Source organism: Dipodomys merriami, unplaced genomic scaffold (assembly GCF_024711535.1).
Source record: "Dipodomys merriami isolate MVZ:Mamm:240054 unplaced genomic scaffold, mDipMer1.0.p SCAF_31, whole genome shotgun sequence".
NCBI lineage: Eukaryota > Metazoa > Chordata > Mammalia > Rodentia > Heteromyidae > Dipodomys > Dipodomys merriami.
In genome coordinates, this window is record NW_027204604.1 from 10953594 (window position 1) to 10981158 (window position 27565).

The following is a 27565-nucleotide window of genomic DNA, read 5'->3' on the forward strand; positions in this document are numbered from 1 at the left end:
GGTGTCCAAGAGCCACTTGGGAAACAGGCATAGTGCCTTAACACCGCACAGGAAGATCCATGGAAGTCCACCCTCACACGTAGGACACACACATGTGCGTGCGAGATCAACTCAACCCACCGCACAGGCTGAGCCCTTCTACACATCTGCAAGGCTCATCTGGGCTGGGGATGTGCTCTTGCAGGACCACATTGAGGACAGGAGCCTAGGACCTAGTGATGTCATGGCTGCCTCCCCACCTTACAGACAGGCTTGTGGTAAACACACCCCTACAGCATGGCCAGCCGTGTAAATGTACAGAAATACAATCATGCACCTGCATAACACCTGGCGATAAGAAACAAGCATCACTGGTTCATGTGTTCACTATGCTGTCCTCACTGTCATTATGTTGTACTTTTTAGACATTGTACAATGCCATGGTGTTCTGCTCAACGGCCTCACACAACCTGTGCTTTCTGCTTCTCTTGTTTTTTTTTTTCCTTCTTTTGATGATGCTGGACTTCAACTCAGGGCCTTGCCTTCCACTTGAGCCAGGACTCCCGCCCCTGGCCAGCTGTTGGACCATAATCCTACTCCTTCTGCTTTCCAAGTAGCTGGGATTAGAGGTGTGTGCCACCATACCCAGCCCCTTCCACATCTCTTGATTACACAAGGAGGCCATGCCAAGTGATTCTGTGTACTAAGTCTGTGTGAGGAATCTATGATGTTCAAACAATGGTAAAATTGCCTGGCGACTCATTTCTTAGGCCACACACCCCTGGTTAAAGGAGCTATGGCTGTATATACACATACATATTTGGGGTGTGTTTTTGAACAGTTCATCTTAGATATCATCTTGAATCAACTTTGGATCCAATGAATGTTCCTATGACCCCTTCCAAGCCCCCTATGCTGGCATCCGCTGCCCCTGGGCCCCGGTTAGCAAGCTGGGTAGTTAGGGGTGGGAGGCGGCTTCCTCACTCGGTACTCTCTGAGTTGGCCCTGGACCGTGTCGGAGTAGACCCGGTTCCACTGAAGGCTGATGGCTGTGCTGTTCATGACTCGGATTTTAACTTCGGTGGGCGCAGCCCTGGGATCTGTAATACGTTGGGACAGAGAGCAGGTTATACAGGCAAGGCTGGACCTTACACTTGAAGGTCCCCTCTGACTTGTCCTCTGCCAGCCTGTACACTCCCTCCGTGGACACCAGGTACCCAAGGAGGGCAGGGACTGTGTCTCCTCTACAAAACCATCCTTGGAGGAGTAGGGGACGAAAAGATGGCAGTTCAGGTGAGAGGGGCTCTGCCCGCACATCTAGGGGGCTCATCTGCTCTCATCTCTACCTCCCTGTGACCGCAAGCCTGTTCTGTCTGCCTTGTTCTCAAGCCTTCAGTGGTTGGTACCAATAGGGAGCACCCACATGAGCACCCAGGGAGGGGGCAAGGAAGGCTGCTAACTTCATCTGCTGGGCTACAGGCTGGTGGCATTCACTCTTGTGCCCAAGGCCAAGGCCCCGAGGCAAGTCCGCAAAGGGCTCAGCTGTGCCCTGCACCTCAAGGCTCAGAGAGGCCCCCTGGTGTTGCTAGCCCTTGAGGAGGTTCATGCACCTTGAGTCTGTCCTCTAACACAGTCTGCACATTATGGGCAGTTCCTTTTGAATGCACATGCTTTCTGCCAGTGGGAAGCACTGCCCACAGATGGGGAATGCCTAACTTCATCTAGAAAGGGAGTCCCTGTGCTCCCTGGGAAGGGAAGGGCAATTCCGCCCTCTGGATGACCCTTGTCCTCTCCTTACATCTCTACTGTGCTGCAGAATACAGGCTGCCCATTCCCGCCAATACAGCAGAGCACAGGTAAGCAGATATAGTAGGAATTGTGGGTGGGGTCCAGGACGTCACAGCCAGAGGCTCTGTCCTGACCTTCCCCCATCCGGCGAGGTCCCACTCACAACCACCTCTAGGGCCCAATGCTCACTTCTTCCCACCTCACTAAGGGACCACAGCCTCCCCTGAGCCTACTCCTCCTCAAGGCTCTCTCTCCTCCTTTTGCTTACCCCATCCACTCACCATCCGGTCTTGGATTAACACGGACACAAAGGGCACCTGGGGGGTGGGGAGGACCTCCACTGATCCTCTGTGTTGCTCAAGAGCCTGTGGGGCTGATGTGCCGGGCACAGAGGTCGCCAGCCTCTGGGCCGCCAGGCACACGCTTCTGCAGCTATGTTGGAAATCTTGACTTGCCCAGTGCCAGCCTCCAAAGAACTTTTCTTTCTATGCTCAAGGAGGTGGAAAGCAGTCCTGGGAGTGCTGGCCTGGCCTGGAACATTCTGGTCTGGTGCCTCAAATCACCTCTTTCCTTGCCTGCGGAGGAAGCCTAGTCTGGGCCTCGCTTCTTGGACCATCTGACTATCGATCTTTGGCATGGTGGTCCTGAAGTCTTTCTTGGTGCTGGTATGGTTTGGCATGAAAGCAATCTGGATGGGGTTCCAGAGACCTGGCCTTTGTTTCAAGCTTTACATTTGTTGTTACACAATCCTGCAAGAGCTATCTCTATAGGGCCTTGGATTTTGCATCTGTGAAGTGGGTATACTGAGCCAAGTGGTGATGTGTGGTGCTCCTAACTGGTTCAGGTGATAGCATTTCCAGGTGTGCTACCAAGTGCGGTGTGCTCTAGTTCACTCTACAAGGTAGCTGGCCTTCCTAGGAGCCAGGGGCGCACCCCCCCCAATCCCACCACCACCACAGACCACCTCCAAGTTTCTGGCCTGTGACAGTAGCCTGGTGGTGAAGGTGCTGCTGGGGAGGGGAAAGTGGACAGGTACTCACAATCTTCTCCCGAGTACCCGATGACAGTGTCAGGCTCCGGGCCCTTCCCAAAGTCGTTTTCTGCCTGGACCCGGATCTCATAGGGCACGTAGACAGGTGTCTGTCCCACCACGTAGCGGGAGCCCCACACAGTGACATTGTTCCACGTGTCTCGAGTCTCCCTCCGCCGCCACTTGACGATGTAGCGTAGGTTGGGGCCAAAGGCGGAGGTGGCATTCATGGGCTGGGTAGGCAGAGACACACAGACAGGCAGACAGGCAGGGTGGAGAGGGTATCGATGAGGCGCCACCATAGCCCACCCTGTGCCAAGCACCCTGCCTGGGTTTCCTAATACTGGCCTTGCAGCGTAGGAAGAGTCCATCCCCTCCATCATGTATCTAAGAGCCCTGAGTCTGGGGAACTCTGCAGTGTGTGGATTTCCTGACAGAAGCTTAACCTGAGACGCAGTCACCTGACTCTGAGAGCCAGTACATGTATCTCAGTGCTCAGGAAATGGCAGGCAACTGTCAACAGAGCCCTTTGCTAGAGGAGCATGGGGGAAACAAGACAGATAATTCTGTCTTCTCCAGAGTCCAAAAGGGCTGGGGGTTAGGTCTAACCACAGCTTGCCTCCTACTGATGAACTCAAGCTTTCGGAACTGACTTCCGTTTCCCCAAATCTTGTCCTTTCCAACAGATCAGAGCTCTAGGTGGCATGTGTCTCTTTATTCTCTAAGGACCTGGTCGGGAATCGGGTACCTGGAGCCTGCAGGGCAGAGTGGTTGCGCTCAGCCCAGAGCTGTGGCTCTGTTTGGCGGGTTACTGGAGACCATCCTTGGAGCAATAGGGATAACCACACGGTGCAAATCACCGTGTCCTCTGCATTCATTCTTTATGGTGGCAGCTCAGAGATGCTGGGTTCAGTAACCATTTCTGCATGCCTTAGACTTAGAAGGAGTTGGGGACCACATATGCCAATTGGGATTAGGAAAATATGGCCAGTGAACCAATCCTGACCTGGGAGGAGCTTAGTATAATCTTTAACTAAAGGAAGGGCCTCCGTTGAACACACCCCAGATGCTCCTGGGATGAGTTCCCCAGCACACACCAAAGCTTGTGCTAGTGTTCCATCCAGATCATTCCTGGAGTTTAACCGGAGTCACTTCTTCAAAGGAAGTCCTTTTTATTTTGTCAGCATTCTTTCTGATTTTGCTAAGCTGGGGTCACTATTTTTTCCTGTCTCCGCTCTGCAACCCTGTTCCTAGACACTTTGCCTGATTGGTTCAAGGATGTTCAACACACAGATGACCTTCACTCTAAGAAAAATGACCACCAAAACCAGCTTGATGGTCAAAAGCACACAGTGTAGGGGAAGAGAGAGAGAGGCTCCCTGGTGCCCGCTGCCAGGTGAGCAGACCCATTAATGGCTGACTCCTACCGTCCATGTGATCTCCATGTTGTTCTTTCTGGTCCCTTCTCCCTTCACATCACCAGGATTGGACTCAGGGGCTGGAATCCAAACACAAACAAAGCTCAAGTCCAGGACCTGGTAAGCAACCCTTCCTCCCACCTAATTGGGCCCTTCTATGCTCTGGCTTTTCTCAGCTTCTGTATATACCAGAATCTCCTGTGTGCGTGATATGCCTCTCTAATGAAAAGAAAATCCCCCCAATGCAGAGCTAATTTCTTTTAAATTTTAATCCCTTGCCAGACAGCATTTATCATAAGGCCTTCCACACTATAGGTGGCCAATAAGCCAATCAAGGCAGATTTTCTCCTTCAGGGATCATCCACTAAATATGTTTCATACCATGTAGGGTTTATCTCTGGCATTTAAGGTTTTGGGGGAGTATTTCCATCCTCTATGAGCTGGTATAATTATTTAAATACTACCCAAGTAAGTTAAGAAAAGGAATCTGAAATAATATCAGATTATATAATTCTGCTGTACATCTTAACCATAGCTCTCCCCCTTTAAAGAGGTAACTAAGCAACCATTAATAATAAAAATGAAGTTAATGCTGGGCACTGGTGTCTCACACCTATAATCCTAGCTACTCAGGAGGCTGAGATCTGAGGATCGTGGTTCAAAGCCATCCTGGGCAGGAAAGTCCATGAGATTCTGATCTCCAATTAACCACCAGAAAATCAGAATGGAGCTGTGCCTCAAAGTGGTAGAGCAAAAAGAGCTTGGGGACAGCACCCAGGCCCTGAGTTCAAGCACCATACCTGACAGTATCTGCTGTGTGCTTACAACCTACCAGCTGTCATGCAAGCACCTGACAGAGGCCTCCTAACATCCCAGAGAGACAGGTGTTGTTGCTATTTCACAGATGAGGAAACCGAGCTTTGGAGAAGTGAGCTAGGAACTGGGTGAGCTCATTTGAACTCAGGCTCCTGGTTCCAGGCTTTTTTAGGGGGGCTCAAGGACTCACGTGCTCCACTGGTGCGGTAGCGCTCAGATGGGAGGCTGGGGTGACTGCTCCCCACCTCGTTGACAGCAATGACCCGGAACTGATAGTTGACGTATGGGGATAGCTGGAGGACGGCTGAGTTGACACTGCCTGGGAACTTGGAATGGTCATGCCAGACACCCGGCTGGAACTGGTCCTCTTCAAATTGGACGACGTAGTCTGCAAGGGCAAGGACAGAGCTGAACCTGGGATAGCAACCTTCTTGGCTTCTGTTCATCCTTCCATTCTCCCTGGGGACAGTGGCACACGGAACACTCTTCCCAGCACACAGAAGGGAGCCAAGGCCTCTCTGCTCACATCAAGTAGGGCCGACGGGGAGCAGACGCCAGGAAAGGCCCTGGGTCCCACACCATCACCAGCCGTGTTTTCTGGCTTTGACGCCCAGGGCCGTGAGCTGACCTGTGATGGGGCTGTTGTTATCATCCCCTGGGATCCAGGTCAGCCTCACACTCCTCTCAGCCAAGTCGGTGAGCTCCAGGTCCCGGGGTCGGTCTGGCCGTCCTGGCAACAGAGGGAGAAGGCGCCACACAGGACTGGAGAGTTAGAGACAGTCTCTCCTTGTGGTGGCCACAGCCCCAGGCAGGTCTCCATGACCAGGAGAGTTCAATCCCAGGCTAGCACAGATCCTCCCGCCACCAGGGCCAAGAAAGAACAAAAAGAGACCCCAAATTCTGTCCCACCCCTAAGAATATCAAAGAATGTGGAGCCAGGAAATAAAGAGGATTGCATTGGACATGCAGAAAACCGGACCCCACCCATCCTGTTTCTGCAGGACGCACATCTGGAAAAGGCTGTTTTTTTTTCTACAAGACCACCACTCACATTTAGACAAGCTGAGAGTGTGTAGGACTTTATCTCACTTCCTCATGACACTTATTCTCTGCTGTGTCTGGAACTCAGAGGGGACCAGAGCCCAGGAGGGGAGTGCAGTGTTGAGGAGGACACTCGGGTCAGGAAAATGGGGTGGACACAAAGAATCCCAGGCCAGGGAGGTGAAGGACACTTAGTATATGAGTTTCAGAGATGGCTGAGGGGCAGCAGGCCTCCACTCAGGAGTGAGGGCAGCACCCTGATCAGATCAGGGGCTCTGATCTCCCTGAGGTTATTTTCCTAAGTGCCATCCTGGTCTGGGGAGAGAGCTATCAGCCACCTACTAGTGTTGGGAGCGGGGGTGGGACAACATTTTGTTCCCGTCTTGGCTCCCTGAACCAGCTATTTCCATATCTTGGCTGGTTACTGGAAGGGCTTAGAGTCTGAGTCATGACAGCCTTCATTTGCACACACACGCACATGCACGCAGATTGTAATGGATATCCAGTAGCAGATACAGGCGTTTTGCAAAGTGATGGGCCTGCAGATGGTCTGAGGGGAGCAGGCTTTTGTGACACTTTTGAGGCCGAGGTGGGGGAGACCAGGACACCCTAAGGGGAGGTGAATGTGGTAGAGGTAAGAGAAGGGTGAAACTTGGAAGCCAAAGACTTCTAGGTTTAGCTTGCAGGAACAGCCCAGAGCAGGACTGTGGTACTGCTCAGAGGACAAGTGGATGAGGGCACCGAGGGGTCACGTGTGGCGGGGCAGATGGAGGACTGCCAGGAGCCCGCAGAATGCAGGTCTTTCCTAAAGCATCTGCCTCTGTGAGAGTCCAACCCCGAGTGCCCAGAGAGGGCACTGGCCAGGGCCCCTGATTAGTAGGAATTACCTTTGGGCAGAGCAGCCAGACGGTTAGTTGGAGTGGCCTGATCAGCTGCAAAGGTAAGATGGGTTATCCAGGTTAGCAGGTTAGAGGTGTTAAAGGTCTTCTGGAAGCATGGGAATCGGTGGCTGGAGTGCTCCAGGCATGGCTGCACCCTCCCTTCTAGGCCAGCCTCCCACCCTCCCAGAGGCCATCTGTGATTCCTCCATAGCCATGGGCGGAGCCTATTTCCCTCCTCCAATCCCAGTAATACTAAAGTGTCTGTGTCTATCACAACTAGCAAGTGTACCCTGAGCGGCAAAAATATGCCAACACTTATGCAGAAGACAGGGGTGATGTGGGACAGCAAGGGGTCTGCTTTCTGGAGGGAGAGACACCTTTCCCCCAGATCTGGATGGCTTAGCATTTACTGCCCAGCCTGGACAGAGGACAAGAAGAGACAACACCACCTTGCTCCTGTATAGAACACAGAAATGCTATCCAAACCAGGAGCAGCATGGAAAGGTAAGCACAAATACAAACCAGGGGCCCAGCTTTATGGCTAGGTTGTTTTAGTTGACAGTGATATGGAGTTAGCTAGAAGGGAGGTCAAGAGGGCCAAGCACAGAAGCCCCACCTCCCCCTCCACTTTCTCCCTTCCCTTTCAGTTCAGCTGGGATTTGGTGGGGGAATCAGTGGTTCCCAGTTAGGAAACTGTAACCTCAAACTGTCCTTGTTCCAAGAGTGGCAGCTCCTAACCCTGAGATCTAGAGGTGAGAGACTCCTGCACCTATAAGTATTGACTGCTAGCACCACCCTAGGAACTACCCAGGGCCCATGACCGCTCTGACTGCTAGGGAGTGGGGACAAGAAAGGTGCTGGTGCCAGTCTGGGTGAAGGCAGTTACCTAGCACAGTCAGGTGGGCCTTGGCCAGGTCTTGGTCTAGCTCAGTGCTAGCAACACATGTGTAACTTCCTTGGTCCCGCTCTGCCACGCCAAAGATGGTCAGGGAGTCATCTTCCTTCTTCATCCTGCAAGGCAGAGCATGGGTTGACAGGAGGGCAGGGTGGAGTACTGCTTTCTCCCCTTGGTGGGTAGATGGGAAGGCAGAGGGAAGCAGTTGGGTCAGGCTGCAGGGTCTACAGGATGGAGAAGCCATGCAGATAAGGGGTAAGGCCTCTCCATGGTTACCAGGAACACTTGCTGAACCTAATTCAGAGGAAGGCCAAGTGAGCAGAGCTCAAGTGGCACTCACACTTTACCCTGTACCCATCCCTTGGACTTTCTGGTGCTGTGCATTTCTCCCAATTTAGGGCACTGTTAAGACTCCTGACGAGTATTGTCCTCTTTCCTACATTGCCTTGTCTATCCTTAGCCCACACGTGTCTCTTCCCGTGCCCTCGGGAGATCAGCTCCTGGGATCCTCTGAACTGTCTTCCCCAGAGGGAGAAGGCGTCCTACAGCAGTCTAGGACTGTAAAGCTGTCACCACTAATGAGGGTGCAGCTGGTAGAAAGCCAGGAAACATCACAGGAAATGGCTAGCACCACCCCAGCACCACCTGCACTCTAGACAGTAGATGAGGGAGGCTGGGGTCAGCAGTTCTCAACTCTGGCTGCACATTAGGAAACCCAGGGGACTCGCAAACACCAGCAGCACCTGAGTCCTATCCCTACCCCAGTGACCTCAGAACTTGGGGGATAGAGGCATGGGAAGGGGGGGGCTCGAGTGAAAGCATCCAGGAGCATCGAGGGTGGGGAACCAGTAGGCTCTGCAGTGGGTGTGGTGGCTAGGCAACCCCGCCCTCTACTGGAGAACAGAAGCATTACCAGCAAGGTTGCAAGGATGGCGGCCTGGGAGGCAGTAGAAGAGGAAGGTAAAGAGCAGGGAGGGGACAAAAGAAAAGTGAGAAGGAGTGGGAAAGAGGGAAAAGGGGGAGAGAAAGGAGGTGAAGAATAGAGCAGCCAGGAGAAGAAGAGGATGGAGATGTAGCCTCTGGGAACAGGGAGTTGTTAAGGCCATCGCTCCTCCTCAGTAGCTCTGTGGTTAACATGCAGGGCACTAAGCACAAGAGTAAACACCCTTCAAACCAGCACCTGGAGTATGAAGAGAGAACAGAGACCTGTTTCCAATATAGAGAGGCTCATCGTCCTTCAGCCAGGAGACCGTGAGCTTCAGGGAGGGGTCATGTTTCACCCGGCATTCCAGCTGCACCGTGGTCCCCCTTTTGGCAACCTGGTCCTCAGGCATCCGGAAGATCCTCGTGGGGTCTGTGGAAAGTACAGAAGAGCTAATCATTTGTCCTCTGCCCACCATCCTCTCATGGCAACACAGTGTGACATTCCCGAGGCCTTGGGCCAGCCAAGAAAAGCAGCAGACATAGAATGCAGGTGTAAGAATAGAGGGATGATCCCCTGTGGGTAAATTACTCGCCTCCTCCAAACTCTCTCCTTATTGCTTAGGAGTACACAGTGTGCCTCTGACTTGGTGTTGGGGAGCTGGGTGGACAGCAGGTTCCCTTCCTTACACTCTTTGGACCAGGCTGGTTAAGATGCTGCCTTGGTGTTCCCTGGCCTGGTTCAGCTGGTAGCCCCAGGGGGATATGCATCCAACATCAGGTGTGTGTGTGGGGGGGGGCATGGATGGGGCATGGGTCCTCTTGACAGATAATTGTGAGCATGGCTCCCTTACCCTTGACCTCCAGGCGGACCTGGTTTTCAGCTTTGCCCAGGATGTTGGTGGCGACACAGGTATAGATGCCCTGGTCCTCTTTGCGGATCATCTTAATTTCCAGACTGCCATTCTCATAGACGTGGTAGTTGCCACCATCCAGGTTGCTTCCTTGCCCATTCTTAAACCTCACAACAGAGCAGCAGAACACAGCAGACTGAGAAAGGACCACCCAAAGGAGAGGGCAGTAACCCACCAAGATGAGACACACACTGGGGGAGAAGAGCACTGGAAGGAGCCCCAGGCTAGGCCTCCCACCACTAGGGGGCCCTAAAAACTCTCAGACCTTCTCTACGTCTGGATTTTCTCATTTGTAAAATAAAAGGGTTCCATCAAAAGATCAGACTGGAAATGTTGCTAGATGACTCTTATGGACCACGTGGGAACCAGAAGCTGAGACAGATGACCCCTGATGACGGGGACCTGGTCTCCTGGGACTTACCATCGGAGTGTGGGGATGGGGGATCCGAAGAATGGGCAGTCCAGACGAGTCCGGTTATAAAGAATCACCCTAATGAGCTGGTTCCGGGGTGACAGCATCCGAGGTGGCACATCTGAAATTCCCAGAGACCTAACTTCAGGCGTGGAGTCCGATTCTTCCCTCTTTTCCTAACAGCTGCTTTCCAAGCGCTGGATACCTCCCATGCACCTGCCTTCCTTCTAGAAGACTTTTATGGACTAGGTGCCTACCATGTACCTCCTTCTGCAAGGCTTTCCCCCAAATGATTCAATAAGCTCATAGGCATCTGGTAGCCCACACCTTCTCCCTTGTACCCAGAACCATTTCCTGTCCAAGACCCAAGAAACACCTGCAGAGTCAAGCTGGACATACTCAAGAGAGAATATCTGCCCCCCTCCCCTCAGGGGAGGAGGGACTGAGACTTAGAACTCTCTTCTGGAATTAACTCTACTCCTCTGGCTCTGTGCAGCTCTAGATCTCCACCCTTCCCACAAACCTTCAGTCTCTACATTCCATCTCCCTCTCCTGCCACTCTCTTACCCTGCCTGGTCTAGCTGAATGCCAGAAGAGAAAGAGCACGCCCCAGGGAGGCTTGCCGTGGATGAGCAGAGGGGACATGGTGGTGAGGGTGCACTCACCCAGCACACTGACGAAGGCGTTGGCCAGCAGGTAGCCATGCTCATTGGAGGTGTTGCACTGGTACACGGCCCTGCTGCTGATCTGTGTATCCCTGAAGATGATGGTGTCGCCGGCCACCTCGCGGTTTGGGTTGGGTGGTGCCGCTATGTATAAGAAAGAAGGAGATGCTCCTCATGAGAACTGGGCAGAGTGATGGGTGCTGGCTGGACTCTGAAATATGCCCTGGGTGCTGGGTGAGGATCAGAGGCCTGGCTCCTGGACCCAGCAGTTCTGAGTCACGTGACCTTGGTCTTCCTGGGGGAAGTCTGAGTCCCTGCTCAATCCAAATAACAAGTGGGCAGCTGAGCTTGAGGATACCAGCGCTGGAAACAAGAATCTAACCTCACTTGTTTCCTGAGCTACATAGGACAGAATAACCTCCCTCTCATGGAGGTTTGGTGAAGGTAACCTGAGTCTTTGTCCATGTGACTGGCAGAAGGCCCCACAGTACTGACTGTTATCAGCATCATTACAGACATGACTCTGAGCGTGCCTTGAGAAGGATAATGCAATACACCACGGCCAGAGCAGAGCCTTCTCCACACATGCAGCATTCACCCCGCAAGCCAATGCCAGCTGCCGCCTCGTCCTGCTCCCCAAATCCCCAGGTATCGCCTCACACAGAGAGGTCATTTCCACTCACAGCTCTCCAGAACTGCTGGATTTGGGGTACAGAGAGCAGAGGATGGGGTGTATCTGGGGAGTCTTGGTTCCGTCCTCACATCCGTTGGCCACCCAGGGCAAATCAGTTATCTTTCTGGACCTGACTTCTTTCATCTGTAACATCACTCCCACCTCTCCCCCACTTGGAGGGACAATACGAGAATGATAATGAGCTATAAAATATAGAAATTGTTTTTTTTCTCTAGAAGCATAAAGAATGCCCACTTTCCTCATCTTCACCCACTGGGGATTTCTGGGCTAAAGCGTACATTGTGACTGGCAGAGAAGTCATGAGCTCAGTCAGGATCCTCAGGCCTCCAAGAAGAGTGGGTGAAGGGGAAAGCAGGAGTCTGGCCCTGAGGGCACCAGACCACTGACCATGAGTCAGAGCCCAGACCTGGGCAGTCAACAGCAGGTAAATGAAAATGCAGTCAGAATCCTTATCATGCCCACTCAGCAAAAATGCACAGAGGAAGGCAGTGCCAGCACCTTGAACACCTCCTTGCCGGAAAGGTTTCAAAAGTCAACTTTCCTGCCAGTCGCTTCCTCTTGATGCTCCCTGGAGATGGTAAAAGGTGACCTTCCCAGGGCCAGAGCTTTGCTGCCAGCCCCAGGCTGCATCTAGAACAGGGCTGGAAGCGCCATTGACCCCCAGAATCTAGAAGAACAGACAATGGCAGTGGGCAGGCTGGGTCCACCTCTCTGGCATGACGTAGTAGTAAGAGTCACTGTGTAACCAGAGGCTCCGTACTGGCAGATACTGGCAGGTGCAGGTGGCTGCTGTCTCGGCAACTTTAGCTTCCCTGCTTCATAGAAACCAGGGTGTGTGTGGGGGAAGTATTTCGAACAATACTACCCATTGGAGCGTGTGTCCTCTCCTGCTGTGTTTGAGATGGAAGAGCTGACAAGGTACAGTGCCCAATACAGTTCCCGACCCACAATGAACATCTAAGAAGGTGCATGTATACCTTCCCCCGCCATCTGTCTTCTCATCCCTCTACTTGCTTCTATAAGATGCTGACTTGAAGCTGTCTTTGGACTTCTCCATCACCATTTCCCCCTCATTTGGTTGATATTACTGTTTATATTTCCTCCAGAAAGTAATGATTGGATGCGTGTGTGCACACCTGTTGGTACTGGGGTTTGAATTCAGGGCCGCATGTTCTTGCTTGGCTTTTTTGTTCAAGGCTGGTGCTCTATCATTTGAGCCACACCTCCACTTGCAGTTTTTGACTGGCTAATTAGAGATAATTATCTCACAGACTTAAAAAATCTGGGCTAGCTTCCAACTGTGATCTTCAGGTCTCACCTTCTGAGTAGCTAGGATTACAGGTGTGAGCCACAGGCTCTTGGCTATGGCTGGACAATCAAACAAGCAATACAACTAAACAGAATGGGATTTAAAAACTTGACCAAGTCAGGCACTGGTGGCTCATGACTATAATCCTAGCTACTCAGGAGGCTGAGATATGAGGATCATGGTTCAAAGCCAGCCTGGGCAGGAAAGTCTGTGAGACTCTTATCTGCAATAAACTACTAGAAAACTGGAAGTGGCGCTGTGGCTCAAGTGGTAGAGTGCTCGCCTTGGGCTGAAGAGCGCAGGGACAGCGCCCAAACCCAGAGTTCAAGCTCTATGACCGACAACAAAAACAAACAAACAAAAACTTGACCAAGACCACCAACCTTAGGGCCTTAGGAGTCCTCTATTCAATCCATTTGGACAGGACCAAAATTTCCTGAAGTCTGTGCCTACACATTAACTGCACCTAACTGTGTCCCTCTGGGGAAGTTATTTCTCATGTCCAACCATAATCTCTCTTTATTTTTTTGTAGGTAGTGGGGCTTGAACACTGGCCTGGGTGCTGTCCCTCAGCTTTTCAGCTCAAGGCTAGTGCCCTACCATTTGAGCCACAGCTCCACTTTCCATTTTCTAGTGGTTTACTGGAGATAAAGAATCTCACAGACTTCCTTGCCTAGGCTGGCTTTGAATGGTGATCCTCAGATCTCAGCCTCCTGAGTAGCTAGGGTTACAGGCTTGAGCCACCGGCACCTGGTTTCAACAATAATCTTGCACATTGCCACATACCCCTGCCTTATTTGGCAATGACAATGGAAGGCCTTCTAAGCCCTAGCTGTCACTTAAGAGCCCAAACTTCAGAGATGTAGCTGCAGTGACCAGATTCTAAACTTGACTCTGCTCAGAAAGCAAAGATTTAAGAAAAACTCAAGGGAGCAGAAACACCCTAGACAAGTGACAGAAGCACAGAGCTCTAGGCCTCCTGACTTCCAGTTGTATCTTGTGCAAAGGTAAGGCAGACACCTGTCTCTAGAGATGTCTGAAGGGATGGAATGGGCTGCTGGAAGCGGTGGCTCTTTCCTGTCACATTTAATGTTTCCAGACTTCTACAGGGGTGGGGATCTGGAGCCTCTGACAGGACAAGGGAGAGCCTGGTGGCACAGTAATTCGCTACTCACATTGCAAAGGCTCCCCATTCACCATCCACTGGACAGTGGGCTTGGGGTTCCCATTGGCTCGACACACCAGTCTCCCATCCTCTCCAGGAGCCAGGATCAAGTTCTTGGGTTCGTCCAGCCAGTAGGGAGCAGCTGAAAGAAATGGCAGCACAGGCAGGTGAGTTATATAGGCTCCTGTAGGAAGGCAGGAGCCCAAGTCCCAGCCCCAGGCCTTCACCCTAGGTGAGCACCAGGGCTTATCTTCATGGTAGTGACTTGGTCCAGTGTGTATGTAGCTTACTTGGCCTTGCAGGTGCACTGACAGTGAGTCAGAGCCTACACCTGGGCAGTTAGTAGATGGTAAAAAAAAATGCCGTCCCTGAAGGGTTTTTTTTATGTTTTTTTGTTTTGTTTTGTTTTTAAATTTTTGCCAGGGGCTTGAACTCAATGCCTGGGCATTGTCCCCGAGCTTCTATTTTGCTCAAGGCTAACATTCTACCACTTAAACCACAGTACCACTTTTTTTTTTCCCAGCCATTTGTGTCATTTATTGAAGGAAAAGACTTCCTGCACAGTACCACTTTTTAAAGTTTATTGAAGAGTCTCATGGGCTTTCCTGCCTGGGCTAGACTTCAAACTGCAATCCTCAGATCTCAGCCTCCAGAGTAGCTAGGATTATACATGTGAGCCACTGGTGCCCTGCCTGAAGGCCTTTTATTATGCTGGTCCTGGAGTTTCATCTCAGGACCTGGGCATTGTCCCTGAGTTTTTTGCTCAAGGCTAATGTTCTATCACTTGAGCCACAGGTCCACTTCCAGCTTTTTGGTGGATCATTGGAAATAAGAGTTTCACAATCTTTCCTGCCCAAGTTAGCTTCAAACTGAGATCTTTGCTCTCAGCCTCTTGAGTAGTATATTACAGGTGTGAGCCACTATTATCTGAAAGGCTTTTAAAACATGAGTGCTGGTGCTCACTTTAGATCTACTATGTCAGATTCCTCAGGCGATGCCTAAGTGATGGGTGCATTTGTTTATTATTATTTTTGCAGTGTTAGGGCTTAAACTTGTGATTTTGCAATTGCTGAACAAATACTCTATTACTTGAGCAATGCCCCCAGTCCTTTTGGCATTTAGTTTATTTTTTGGATATGTAAGATCTTATGCTAACTTTGTCAGGGCAAGCTTTGAACCATGATCCTCTGCTATCTGCCTCCTAAGAAAATATTATCACAGGCACGCACTACCATACCCAGCTTTTCCTATATGTATGCACCAGTCTTGAGGCTTGAACTCAGAGCCCAGGTGTTGGCCCTTAGTTCTTAGTTCCAAGGTAGTGCTCTACTACTTGAGACACAGCTCCACTTTAGCTTTTTGGTGGTTAATTGGAGATGAGAGTCTCCTTGACTTCAAACCATGATCCTCAGATCTGAGCCTTCTGAGTAGCTAGAATTATAGGCAGAGACACCAGCTCTAGCTTGTTTTTGAGACAGGGTTTTATTAACTTTTTCCAGGTCTGACCTTGAACCTTAATCCTCCTATTTCCATCTCCTGAGTAGCTTGGATTACCAGCAAATGCCACCACACTCAGCTATGGCTGGTGCTATTATAGGTCATAGCATTTATGATATGTACCGACAAGTTCCATTTACTTCACTAGGCTGGTCTCTTTGGATTTCTGTTGTTGCAAGAGGAGATTATTTTTAAAAAAAACTGTAAATTTGCTCTTTTAGACACTGAACTTCAGTGGAAGCCAAGTACTTCACTGACCACCTCTTTCAAATGTTTTGACAATTGTGTGACTGTACAGATATGTGGATTTTCCCACCTATCTCAAAGATCTCGATCTCCTCTCCTTAAGATTAAGAGCCCTTGTTTGTGCATGGTGCTGAAATCAGAGTCACAAGTTCAACCAACGGGGAGTTGAGAAAGTTCTTGTGTTCAGGCCTCAGAGCTCACTGTCCCACTGAGAAGTGACTCAGGCAGCCCATCACACACGGCTGGGACCCATGAAGGCAGGTGCTCTCCTGCCTGCAACAGCTCAGGTGGGCTGTCTCTGCTCAAGGGGGGAAGGGAAGTGAGTCAAGAAATCATTTTGGTCAAGATGATTCCCCATCCTTAGCAAGAAGCATCGTGCCATGCACACATACACAGACAGCACAGGCCAAGACAACACATCACGAACGGAAATGCAAAATGAAAGAAAGAAAAGGCTCTGGGAATGATCCAAATGGGCCACAAGAGGATACTCCCCTGCTGAGGGAGCCCGGCGCCCGAGAGAGAGTTTGTGATGGTCAAGGTGTGGCTCCCTTCCTCAACAGTCTCCCATCCCAGGGAATGACACCACCTGTGGCAGGTCACTGCTGCCCTCTAACCATCAAAAATTCCCCTACTTACTGTGCTGCCCAGCCCCCCCCCTCAGAGGGAAGGGGAGATCATGGCATTTAGGTGTTGAAGGTTAGCAAAATAATCATGAGAAATACACACAACGTACCCTTTACTCTCACCGAGATCGTGTGCCGGATGCTGCCCATCTTGTTGGAGGCCAGGCAGAAGTACTCCCCAGAGTCTTCCTCCGAGACATTGGTGATTCGAAGGGCCTTGTTAAAGTTCTCGAACTTGGCCTTGTCAGATGGGAGGTCCCCACCCTTCTTGTACCATGCGATGTCTGGAGTTGGGCTAGAAGAGGGACCGAACAGGAAACAGAGGACTTACCACAAGTGGTGACCTGTATCTTCTAGACCACCAAGCACTGAGTATCTGGAAATGTACATGGGCCCGAGAGCATGCCTGGCCTCTCAGAGCCCGCTGTTCCCATTCAGAAGAAGTGCTTAGTCACAGAGCGCCCGAGGGGCCAAGCTGAGATCCCCTGTGACCCTCATGCACCTACAGAGTACAGCTGCTTCTTTTTCTAGTTTCTCAAAGCAGATATGTCTGGTACAGATGAGGACAGATATGATCTGCAGAGTTCTGCTCCCTAAGGGAGGTTGTTTCCTCTTTATTCCTCTTCTTCCTCCTCCTCCTCCTTCTTCCTTCTTTCTTCTTTTTTGGCAGTAGTAGAACTGAACTCAGACCTTTCTGCTGGCTAGGCAACTGCTCTGTCACTGGGCCAAGTCCCTAGACCTCTTTGCTTTAGTTAACTTTTTTTCAGATGAGGTCATGTTTTTACCCATGCTGGGACTTAAAAATTTTTTTTGGTTATTATAAATGTAATATGCAGAAGGGTTATAGTTACATAAGTCAGGTAAAGAGTACTCAGACTGGAATACTAACTACAGCCTCCTATGTAACTGGGATCACAGATACGTACCAGTAATCTTGGTTTATTTGTTGAGATGGGGGTCTTGCTAACTTTTTACCCCAGGCTGGCCTTAAACTGAGATCTTTCCAATCATCTCTGAGAAACTGGGATTATAGGCATGTACTACTGCACATTTTTTCTTCCTTTTTTCCTTTTTTTATACTACTGGTGTGCCTCCAAATGGCAAGCGCATAGCATGGACACACTCCCACCCCAGCCTCCTGGAGAGTGGCTAATGCAGCATGCAAAGTGTACGTACACGCCAGAAGCGATGCACTCCAGCAGGAGATCCATGCCTCGAAGTACCATCTGACTGCTGGATGTGCCCTGAGGATACATGAAGCTGGGAGTTCTCTCTGCAACTCCTCGGGCTGCAACAGGACAGAAAAGCTCTCATGAGCCTCCTGCCCAGAGGGCTGGCCCACGTAGACCAAAACTATAGGGCTAGAGAGAAAAGCCATCGGACCCTCCCTAGACCTTCCTAGCCCAGCCCACCCCCAGGGCATGGGAAGCAATGAGAGGTGTTAGGAAACTTGGGCTCCTGGGCCCCACCAGCACAAGTGTGGGACTAGCTTTGGGTTCTGAAAGGGTGTGCTAAGAGGAACCTCGATTCTCTGAGTCCAGGAACCCTCCCTTCCCTGGGACTAGGTGTAAGGGGCTAGGAAGTATGAAATCAGCTCCCTGAATTGGACCCCTGTGGGGGGGGGGCAGGGGCCACTCTGGTATCTTCTCCAGACAGAGACTTGGAAAATGGAGAAGGCAGGTATTCAGGGGCCACAGGACAGACAAGCTGCTCTCTGGGACCCTGAAGACAAGGAGCTGGGATGAGGCCACAAAGCCCCAGATAAACAGTCACACATGTGGAGAGAGTTATTAATGGCTTAGCAAAGACATGGAGAGAATTAATGAGCAGAGATGACAGGAAATCACTCTGGGGCCAAGACCACTCTGTCTCCTCACTAATGACTTTGGAACTGGGCGGGGGGAGGAGGGTGTTAATTGCATGTGAGATGCCGGGTGAGGGGCGAGGAACGTGGCATCCAAGATGGACTATGTGATCTATAATTCAATGAGGCTGGAGCAGCCAGGGGTGGGTGAGCGGCAATCTATGAAATCCACGTCAGTTTAAAGGGCAGGTAGCTCCCAAGGTGATACTGTCAGAATGGCTGTCCCCCTGTGGGAGGGGTCATGCCAGTCTGGGTGGACCCTACCTTGCTTGAGCTTTACCTCTGATACAGAGTTCTCTGTACAGCTCTATAGAATGGATGTGATAGATGGAAGCAAGAAATTTCTAACCTTAAGACAAAACGGATACACTCTCTCTCCCTAAATAAAAACGTAAAGCGAGCCTGTCTGTGGGGTTTAATGAGTCTTAGACTCAGCTGGACAAGTCAGAGGTGGAGGAAGGCAGAGCTGCCAGGAGCCCTGGGAGATGCCAGAGTGAGAACAGAAGCATTCATCCAGGTTTAATCGGTGCTGGCAGAGGACAGAGTGGTGGAGATCCAGCCCTGGGTACTGTTGCTTTCCAAGGGTGATTGCTGGGTTAGCTGGAGCCTGGCTGGACTCAGGAGGCCCCTAGCCTAGGGACACTCAGCTTTTCTCTGGTATCCCCTGGGAGTTTGCTTCTGTTTAATCTTTTTGGGGAGAGAAGAAAGACAGGCTGAAGTATTGAGGCTCCTGACACCTAGCAAGTGGACAATAAATGTTTGTGGATGGAGCAATGAACAGGGAGAAGGAGGAGAAGGAGGAGAAGGAAGAAGAGGAGAAGCACCAGGAGGAGGTGAAGGAAGAGGAGGAGCCGTTTACCCCACATTTTCTCTTCTTGTAGGTGTCATGTCTCCCCAGCACACACATGTGCTTGTGTACACATGTGCGTGCACATACACACAACAGTGGCAAATGAAGGGTTAATCCATTATATGGTTAATTGGTTACATCTCTACCTATAGTGCTTGCAGAAGCCAGGTCTCAGGACCTAGGCAGCAGCAGCTTCTGCAGCAGAAGCAGCAGCTTTCACCTCCCTCCCCCGGTCCCCCCATGAATGAATCACCACACAGTGAAGACAACACAAGTTCAAGGGCACCTTGAGGACAGGAGTCTATGCAGGGCTGGAAACCCTGCTATGATGTGGAAGAGGTCCCAGTTCCATGTCACACCTATTCCACACAGGGACAAACTCTGCAGAAGCTGATCTGTGAGCCCACAGGCATTTAATCCACCCCACAGCACATAGTCATGACCACACATGGGCAGTGGAACGGCAGGACAAGGAGGAGGGACCCACGCAGAGCCTTGTTGTGGGCACCTCGACACAAGTAGCTGTGATAGTAGAAAGCCCACAGGCACAGCAGATTTGTGGAATGTGGAATCACAACCCAGAATTAGCTCCAGGGAGAAGAAGGTCCTGGGAAGCAAGCCAGGTTCAAAGAATAGGAAGGAACAGCCTTCAAGGCAGGGGTAGTCACTGGGACCTCCATTAGTGGGCATTTCTTTTTTTAAGGGCCAAGCATTGCGCCAACAGGCCTGTACTTACCCCCATTTCTGAGGCTCTATGGAGACTGTACTCTACATCTATTCTAAATCTTCTCTCAGTGTAAACATGGAGGTCCTTCTAGTCCCCACTTCCGGTAGGCCATCTGGGGGCTATCTTTCCTGCTCAAACCAAACCCGAAGTCTCCAGGCAGAAGAGGAAGCAGGACGATGCCTCTGTCTTAATGTCGCCCTGGTGCCTGCCATGTTTCACTCCTCTCAGATTCCATCTAGTTTTGGTGACCATGGATTAGCTTGTGACCCAAGCTGGGCAAAAATCAGGTGGGGACAAAAGAAGAGGTCTAAAGCATCTCCACAGGATTCTTAGGGACACAAGAGTCAGGGTGACACAGAGCCCCAAGGAATGGGAAGGCTGGTGCCAAAAGGAAGGGAAGAGGAAAGTGGCCAGTTGCAGTAAGTAGAATCTACATGAACATAAGAGGAATGGTCCAGCTGGTAGCTTTGAACCAAACCTTTATGGATTCAGGGCCCACCTGACTCTAGCCAAAAGACAGTCATTCCCCTCTTGTTCCCATAAACTATGGCTCAGAGCAGACTCATGAACATCTAGGGGATACCAGGACATGACACTATGTCAGTCATGTTGGCTTTAAAGGTCCAAAGAGCACTGGCTCCTGATCACCTCCTGCTGGGGAAAGATCAAGAAGACTAACAAGCTGGGTTGTTTGCTTCCAACAACTGCTACGTTACCAGGATGGCAGCTCAATGAATAGATGTATCTGAGGACCTTTGCCAACAAACAGCTTTTAAGGGTAGCTGGATCCTACTCCAGGCTGCTTTGCTGCCTTTGATTCTTGGAACTGAGAACCAGAGACTCACAGGGCTGGATTCCTGCATTCCTGCAATCCCAGAATCCCCTCCACCACTCTGGCCCTAGGAATGGCTAACCGAACAATCTAGAAGGTAGATAAACTTTTTGTCTAGTAACTTGTGTTACCTCTCACTGCCAGGAAGTTTCTTCTGTATGATGAACTCAAGTCCCTGTGCTGTAGTTGCAGCTTTTCTTCCTTACATTTCTTTAGTCTGCTCTAACACCTCTCCCTGCAGAGTGCGTTCTTCCTGTATGTATACCAGCTTTTCTCCCCTTGGCTTCAACTTCTCTGTGTATATCTTATTTTCAGATGAGATAAGGTATATTTTCAGAGTGGTATGGCTGTAACTTTCAGAAATAGATGAACTAAGGCTGAGGGCATGACTCAAGGGTAGAGTCCTTGCATAGCAAGTGCTAGGCCCTGAGTTCGAATCCCAGTACCACTGAGAAGCAAAATAATGACAAGAAACAAACTCTATAGGCAACATGAAACCCCTCTCTTTAAAGCCTTCCATTTACAGTGACACTTTAATCACTGGTATGCTACTCCTTACTACGCGCCATCTCCCTACTCTCCTCTCTAACCTTCCCAACTATCCAATAGGGCTGGCAATATACCCATTTGGCAGATGAGGAATGTAAAGTCCTGAGCTACTAAGTGACTTGTGTAGCATCAATCAGTGGTCTGTCTTGGAGTCTGTGTGATGCCATGCAACCTACCTGCTCCACACAGGACCATCGGCTCTCCTGCCTGAGCCATTCCTAAGTGGCTTCCTCTGCCACTCTGTGGGATGGAGCACCCGGGCAATGTTCAGAGGATATCAACCCACTGTAGAAATTGTCAGGGCAAAATAGGAGTACAGGTGACCCTGATGCTATGAGAGAGAGGGGTCATCTTTCAAAGCCAGAGCAATACACTGGGCATTGACACCAATGCCAAGCCTCTTCAGCTCCCTGTGTTCAGGGAGAATCTTCTCCTTCTCTCCTCCCCTCCCCCTGTCCCTTTTTTTGTCGGTCATGGGGCTTAAACTCTGGCCTGGGCGCTGTCCCTCAGCTCTTCAGCTCAAGGCAAGTGCTCTATCACTTGAGCCACAGAGTCACTTGCGGTTTTCTGGTGGTTAATTGGAAATGAGAGTCTCATGGAGTTCCTGCCCAGGCTGGCTTTGAACCATGATCCTCAGATCTCAGCCTCCTAAGTAGCTAGGATTACAGGCGTGAGTCACTGGTACCCAGCTCCTTCTTTGCCTTTTGCCTTTCTATTTCTTTCTAGAACATTGCTTGGCTCTCCTTTGTTCTACATTGACTCTATCTGCTCACTTGGCTTCCTTTTCTTTCTGTTTGCTTCATACCTGGTCAGCCCCATCCTGCCTTGGATTGTAGACAAAGGGAGAGTCTCCAAGTGAGCCTCTTGTGAAATTCTTGTGAATCCACCATCTTGGAAGGTTTCCACAACTCTCACTCGTGTTCTGGTAATAATACCGACTGCTGGTTAAATGCTGTTTTAAGAGGCTGGATCTCTAAAGCTTATTCCATTTCCCTTCATTTTACCTTACATAAAGCAAGGAGTGAGGGCCAAATGGTCTCTAAGGGACTTTCTGGCTTAGGTCTACTGGCTTTCAGAATCCTTCCTAGAATATATTCCTTGGAATCCAATTTAGGAAAAGGCACATTCTACCCTGGTGGTGTTCTGGGGCTCTTGACACACTGTGATTGGCTCTGATTGGCTCTATTATCTTGAAAACAAACAGTCCTCAGATTCCAACAAAGAAAGGTCCCCTGCTTTCTCGGCAATAAATCTCTTTGGCAGAATCTCAGTGTGGTTCTCTCTGCTTGGTGCCAAGTGGGAGACTTTGTCTCTCTTCCTGGCTTTTGCTTCCTCATCCCATCCCCCACATTAATCATGGTTTACACTAGCACATCTCCATACCAGCACTTCCTATCTGTTTGAGTCCTCAATGACACCCCTGGGGACCAACAGCCTAGCCTTCCAAGGCATAACTGATGATGGGGATCAGCTGTGTCACCAGAGCCAGCAAATGTTGATTACTCTGGTTGCTCAAGGAAAACAAGGCGTTCTTTGGTCAATGTGAGGGGGTAGCTCAGGTGTGAAAATGGCTGATTCTCTTATTAACAGACTAAGCAGCCCACAGTGGGATGTTAGGAATATGTCCCGCTGTAATTGTTCCATGACTTGCAAATGTGGGCTGGTGGGCAATGCATTTGCATACATTATCCCGGTGGAGAAGAGGCACAGCTGTGTGAGGTCAGCAGAGGCCCAACTTCATTTACACTCACCTGCAAATACCATTCCAAGGGGACTCTTGCTCCCATTTCCTTCGACCTACCAGAGAAGTAGCACTCCCAGAATCAAATTCTAGGTGACTAAGGAGCCATTTCGTCTCCACACACTTGAAGAGAGTTAACTAAACTGAAAAAGTTATCTGTGGTATTTAAATGACTATCAGGAGCCAGACTTCCCGTTTCCTCCTAACCTGCTCTCAGAAACTCTCCACCCACCCATCACCAATTCCTAAAAGCCTCTGCTGAAACCTACAGGGAGCTCTTTGGAGCCCCAGCCTGGCTCAAACCACCTGTTAAGAATTCAGCAACTAGAGCTCTGCAGGTTGGCAAGATTACACTTCTGTGTGAGCCCCCTCATTCCCAGACTGGCCATCTTCCCTCCTGGCAGGCAGCATCCTGAGGAGTTGCCGTGGCAACCTGGCCTGGCTAGCTGTCAGCCCTGCCAACCCAGCAGGAGTTAATGATGCAGAATCAGTCAAGTTAGGCAGACTGGGTTAGGACAGGCAAGGTTACTCCCAAGGTTACAGCCACAACTCACCACTGTACATGTCAGGGTGGTTTCGTAAGGACGAGTCATTATAGGGGTGGTCTGCAATAAACAAAAGAGGGTGAGCAAACAGGAGGCCACGAAGAAGTCACAGAGGCATATGCTGGGAGGGAAAAACAGAAAGGCAAAGCCACACATACACACAAAAAAGAAAACTGGGGTGAGCACCAGTGGTGTTTGCAAAGGAAGGACACAGCGCACTTTGAAAAGAATATACACCCAGTGAAGACCAAGCAACACAAAGCAGCCCCGCAAGGAACATAAAGCTTAATTCCTGCAAAAGAAGGCAATCATACTTTTTTTTTTTAAAAAAAAGGAAAGACATTAGGCTTGAACTTGGCTGGGTCCTTCTATGATTGGAACAAAGGAGGTAAGGATTAGTGTTTCCTAGAGGAAATCTCAGGACCAACTTCTCCCCAGCGTCTCCGGGTCCCCAGGGCTCATTCCATATCAGGCCAGCTGAGGAGAAAGGTTTTAGTGGATTTCTGCCTGTGTGGAAGCTAAGCTGTAGGGATGGGTGGGAAGTGAATTGGAGAAGACCGTCATCAATAAGAGAGGCCAACTGAGGGACATTGGCAGTGCCCAGCAGTAAGCATCCCCTATCTGAGCAGGCGGGCACAATTGTGCTCCCTGCAAGAATTCTCTGTTGAGAGGGCTCAGCTGAGGTTCCAGCTCTGGAACAGAAGGGAGAGTGTGGGACAGGAGAGCGAGATAGCAAGCTGAGGGTACCACCTTGGTCCTGGAAAGGCCTGCTAACTGTGTTGGAGACTCAGCTCTCTAGACTGTGGGGGATGGAGAGGGGGATGAGGACTCTCCTCCCAGATTAAGAGATTAAACCCTAGGGCACTTAGTCCTTCATAAAAAGACTTTTGGGAACAGGACAGGACACATACACTTGCCACTGTTCTTAAATAGCTTTTTCCTTCTCCACTGTCCCTGTTTCTTAGAGTTTAAGTTCTGACGGTAGCCACAGGGGGTGGAGGGTGTACAGCTGACTGGAAGCCAAGCAGACAGTCCCAGGAGCCCAGGACACAGTCCAACTGCCTGCGAGCTGCCAGGTGCTGTGCCAAAACATTTGCATATTTGACGACAGATCAAATCCTGTTTCAACTAATTATAAGGATATTCGAGTTCTTTTTTGGGACTGGCATTGCATGTCCAATCTGCTCCACACCCGGCAGGAAGATGTTCATTATTCAGAGCTAGTCTTTAAGACTAGCTGGTTGTGAAGGGGGTGGCCTGGTTGAGAAGGTACTTTGGTTGAATCTAGAGTGAAAGATAATGGAATGAAGGGGTGGGATTGGAAAGGATATTCCTCACTTCTCCTAAGGGAGGACTGCAGCATGCGAGGACGGAAGGGACCAAGTCTCATGCTCCCCTGGTTCCATGCCACAGGCGAGTTTCCTTTTCTGGGGAAATGGCCCACACCTCCAATAGAGGGTTGGGAGCATGAGTGAGATTTGGGGAGGGAGGCGCCGCCATTGAGACATCAAAAGGAAGTATGGGATGCCCTCACCTCTTCCCTGTGATGTAGCAGGAGGGACCCAATGTCTGTCACTGTGTGGGCAAAGAGGGAACAGGTGCAGCTTGGAAAGCCTGACTCCACTGGTTAGCTTTGCATTCTAGAACAGACTCCAAAATGCATTTTGATTGCCCAGTATTTTGCAATCTACCTCTTTCTCTCCCTTTAATGCAATTAATAAAACACCAAGGTGGGGGGATTGATTTCTCCCCGAATGGCAAACTGTGGGCAGACTTTTTTGCCTCCCCACCCTCCCCCAAACCCGGCTCTGAAGGTACAAGAGAAAGCCTGTGTCCTTTCCAGACAGGAAAGTCAAGAAAGCCCAACTGTGCTATTTTAAGCAACTGTGCCCAATTCTACGCAGGTTCAGATGCCCAGAACTTGGTTCCAGCCAAAGTTTCCCCTGGGAGAACTCCAGGAAGCCAGTGGATTCTGTTCCAGTCACCTACACGGTTTCTGTCATTTGGAGGAAGGAGTTTCCAGTGAAACAGAAGACCCAGTAACAAAGCAGAAACAAATATCCCTTACTTCCTCAGGTAGAGAATAGGATGTTTCTGGAAAGTTCCACTTCTTACCCTCTAAGTGTTTAATTTTACAGAGGATGAGTCCCTAACCCCCACCCTCATCTCCTGGCTTCAGCCTGGGACAGCCAAAGGTCACTCAGCTCAAGCTCAGGGGCAGCAGGTGACCTTGCAGCATCCCCCAGGCAAGCAGCAAGGTCCAGGTGGTGACACAGAGGCTCAGCAAGGTCAGCTTGAGAGCATCGTGAACAGCTCTGATCTTCCCACTGGCTCCTCCTCATGCTAGCCCTGACCTGGTTACTGAGGCCACTCTGAGATCCTGGGCAGACCACACTGTCCTGTCCAGTGCAGCCAGCTGGCAGGCAGTCACCTGAATACACTGAGAGACACTGCAGACAAACCACCGTGCTTCCCCGGGAGCCTCCAGGCGCCTGCCCTGCCCCCAGAGCGGAGAAAGGAGTGAGGAGGAAAGGAGAGAACCAAGGGGTCAGGACCCCATCCAAGCCTCTTCCCAGGGGCACGCACCCAAGATATCGCCAGCCACCTCAAGGTGGGCCATGGGCTACCAGGAAACTGGTAGAAACCTGTGGAAGCTGCCTGTCCCCAGATGGCCTCTCCACAGACCTTGTCATCTCCTATACTGACAATATTCACAGCACAGCTCTGATACATTGAAGTGTCTTTGGGTTGGGGGGTCTTCTATGCCAGGCATGTTATAAATCCATGGTGTAAACCAACAGAAACAATTTTCAACATCCCATGCAGGCTGAGGGCTTTCTAACAAAAGCCCCAGGCTGGCTCATCCCTGTGTTTCTGACTAAAATTTTCTCATTCCTCACAGAGAGCCACCAACTCTGTGTGTGTGTGTGTGTGTGTGTGTGTGTGTGTGTGTGTGTGTGTGTCTGTGCATGTGTGTCTGTGCATGTGTGAGTTGTGGGGCTTGAACTCAAGGCCTGGGCACTGTCCCTGAGTTCTTCTGCTCAATGCTAGCACTCTACCACTTTGAGCCACAGTGCCACTTCTAGTTTATGGTGGTTAATTGCCCCAGCTGGCTTCAAACCATGATCCTCAGATCTCAGCCTCTTCAGTAGCTAGGATTACAGGCGTGAGGCACCAGTGCCTGGCTCTGCTGACTCTTTAGCAGGTCAGGAAATGCTGATGTGCATTCGTATCAGGAAATAGAAATGAAAACAAATAAAGTGAAACATAAACCTGCAATTTGCAAAAGAGATTCCATAGAGTTTAGCAAATGTATCATTACAGAATCAAATACAATTTGTTTTGGTGTGTCCACTAACATTTTATGTTCTGGCTTTCTTCTAGAGAGAAAGAGAAGCATGTAATGACTAGAATAAAAGAAATAAGCTGAGGGCATCGGGGGACTTGATGACCTTTGAGCAAGTGGTTCTCAGACCCTGTGGTTATCTGAATGTGAGCAAGGGCTCCAGGGGCCCTTGAGGTAGGACAGGGCTGGGTCTTGCTGTGTGATTCTGATTCCCACTAAAGTCTGAGAAGCAGTGGTCTAGCACAGGACCAACACTGACTCAAGGCTTCAGCATCAAGAGATGCTGGGGAAAGTTAGCAGCGGCAGCTCAGGCACACTGAGCCAGAAGGATGGCTGTAGTGTCCAGGGCTATGTGGGCTCAGCGACTGTCTCCTGTGGCCCCCAGCCCTGGACAGGGGCTACACTTACTGGTGAGGACCTTGAGAGTGAAAGGGTTCTTCTGCTGGATGGTGTGGGTGAAGTGGAAGCGTGCATTGCAGCTGTAGTCGGTCTGCATGTCCTGTTGCATCACATTGGAGAAGTACAGGTCTCCGTTGTGGCCCTGGGAGACGCGTTTGTCCTGGGTGATAGGCTCCATGGCTGGAAGGAAAGCAGAGGTGTGGATGGGGGGTTAGGAGTAATGGCCACCATGAAAATCATTACCATCATTCGATGTGTGAATGCTGCAGAAGACCAGATGAGGTCAGGAGTGTGACATCTCTTGGTTGAAGCCCCTCAAATCTACTGTAGGGCATATTCCCACTTTACAGATGCTAACCTAGAGGCCAAGCCATGACTGGTTCATCTTTATACCCCAGCACCCAGCTTAGGTCCT

The 27565-nt window shown here is 50.5% G+C and overlaps 1 protein-coding gene across 15 annotated transcripts in view; it reads right to left on the reverse strand.

The window, feature by feature from the left end:
• Nfasc (neurofascin) overlaps positions 1-27565 on the reverse strand; it is a 163730-nt gene that overhangs the window by 33511 nt on the left and 102654 nt on the right. For 6 of the 15 annotated variants that reach the window (XM_070041714.1, XM_070041716.1, XM_070041705.1 and 3 more), the window contains 16 exons: positions 27160-27330; positions 23415-23465; positions 17474-17585; positions 16408-16592; positions 13939-14070; positions 10761-10904; positions 10105-10216; positions 9624-9790; positions 9055-9202; positions 7840-7964; positions 6960-7004; positions 5660-5761; positions 5222-5419; positions 4225-4295; positions 2808-3030; positions 964-1079 (listed from right to left, as the gene is read on the reverse strand). In XM_070041714.1, the coding sequence (XP_069897815.1) occupies positions 964-1079; positions 2808-3030; positions 4225-4295; positions 5222-5419; positions 5660-5761; positions 6960-7004; positions 7840-7964; positions 9055-9202; positions 9624-9790; positions 10105-10216; positions 10761-10904; positions 13939-14070; positions 16408-16592; positions 17474-17585; positions 23415-23465; positions 27160-27330 (2102 nt within the window). The remainder of the gene's footprint in view (positions 1-963; positions 1080-2807; positions 3031-4224; positions 4296-5221; positions 5420-5659; positions 5762-6959; positions 7005-7839; positions 7965-9054; positions 9203-9623; positions 9791-10104; positions 10217-10760; positions 10905-13938; positions 14071-16407; positions 16593-17473; positions 17586-23414; positions 23466-27159; positions 27331-27565) is intronic. The other 9 variants (XM_070041712.1, XM_070041717.1, XM_070041706.1 and 6 more) reach the window with 5 other exon arrangements.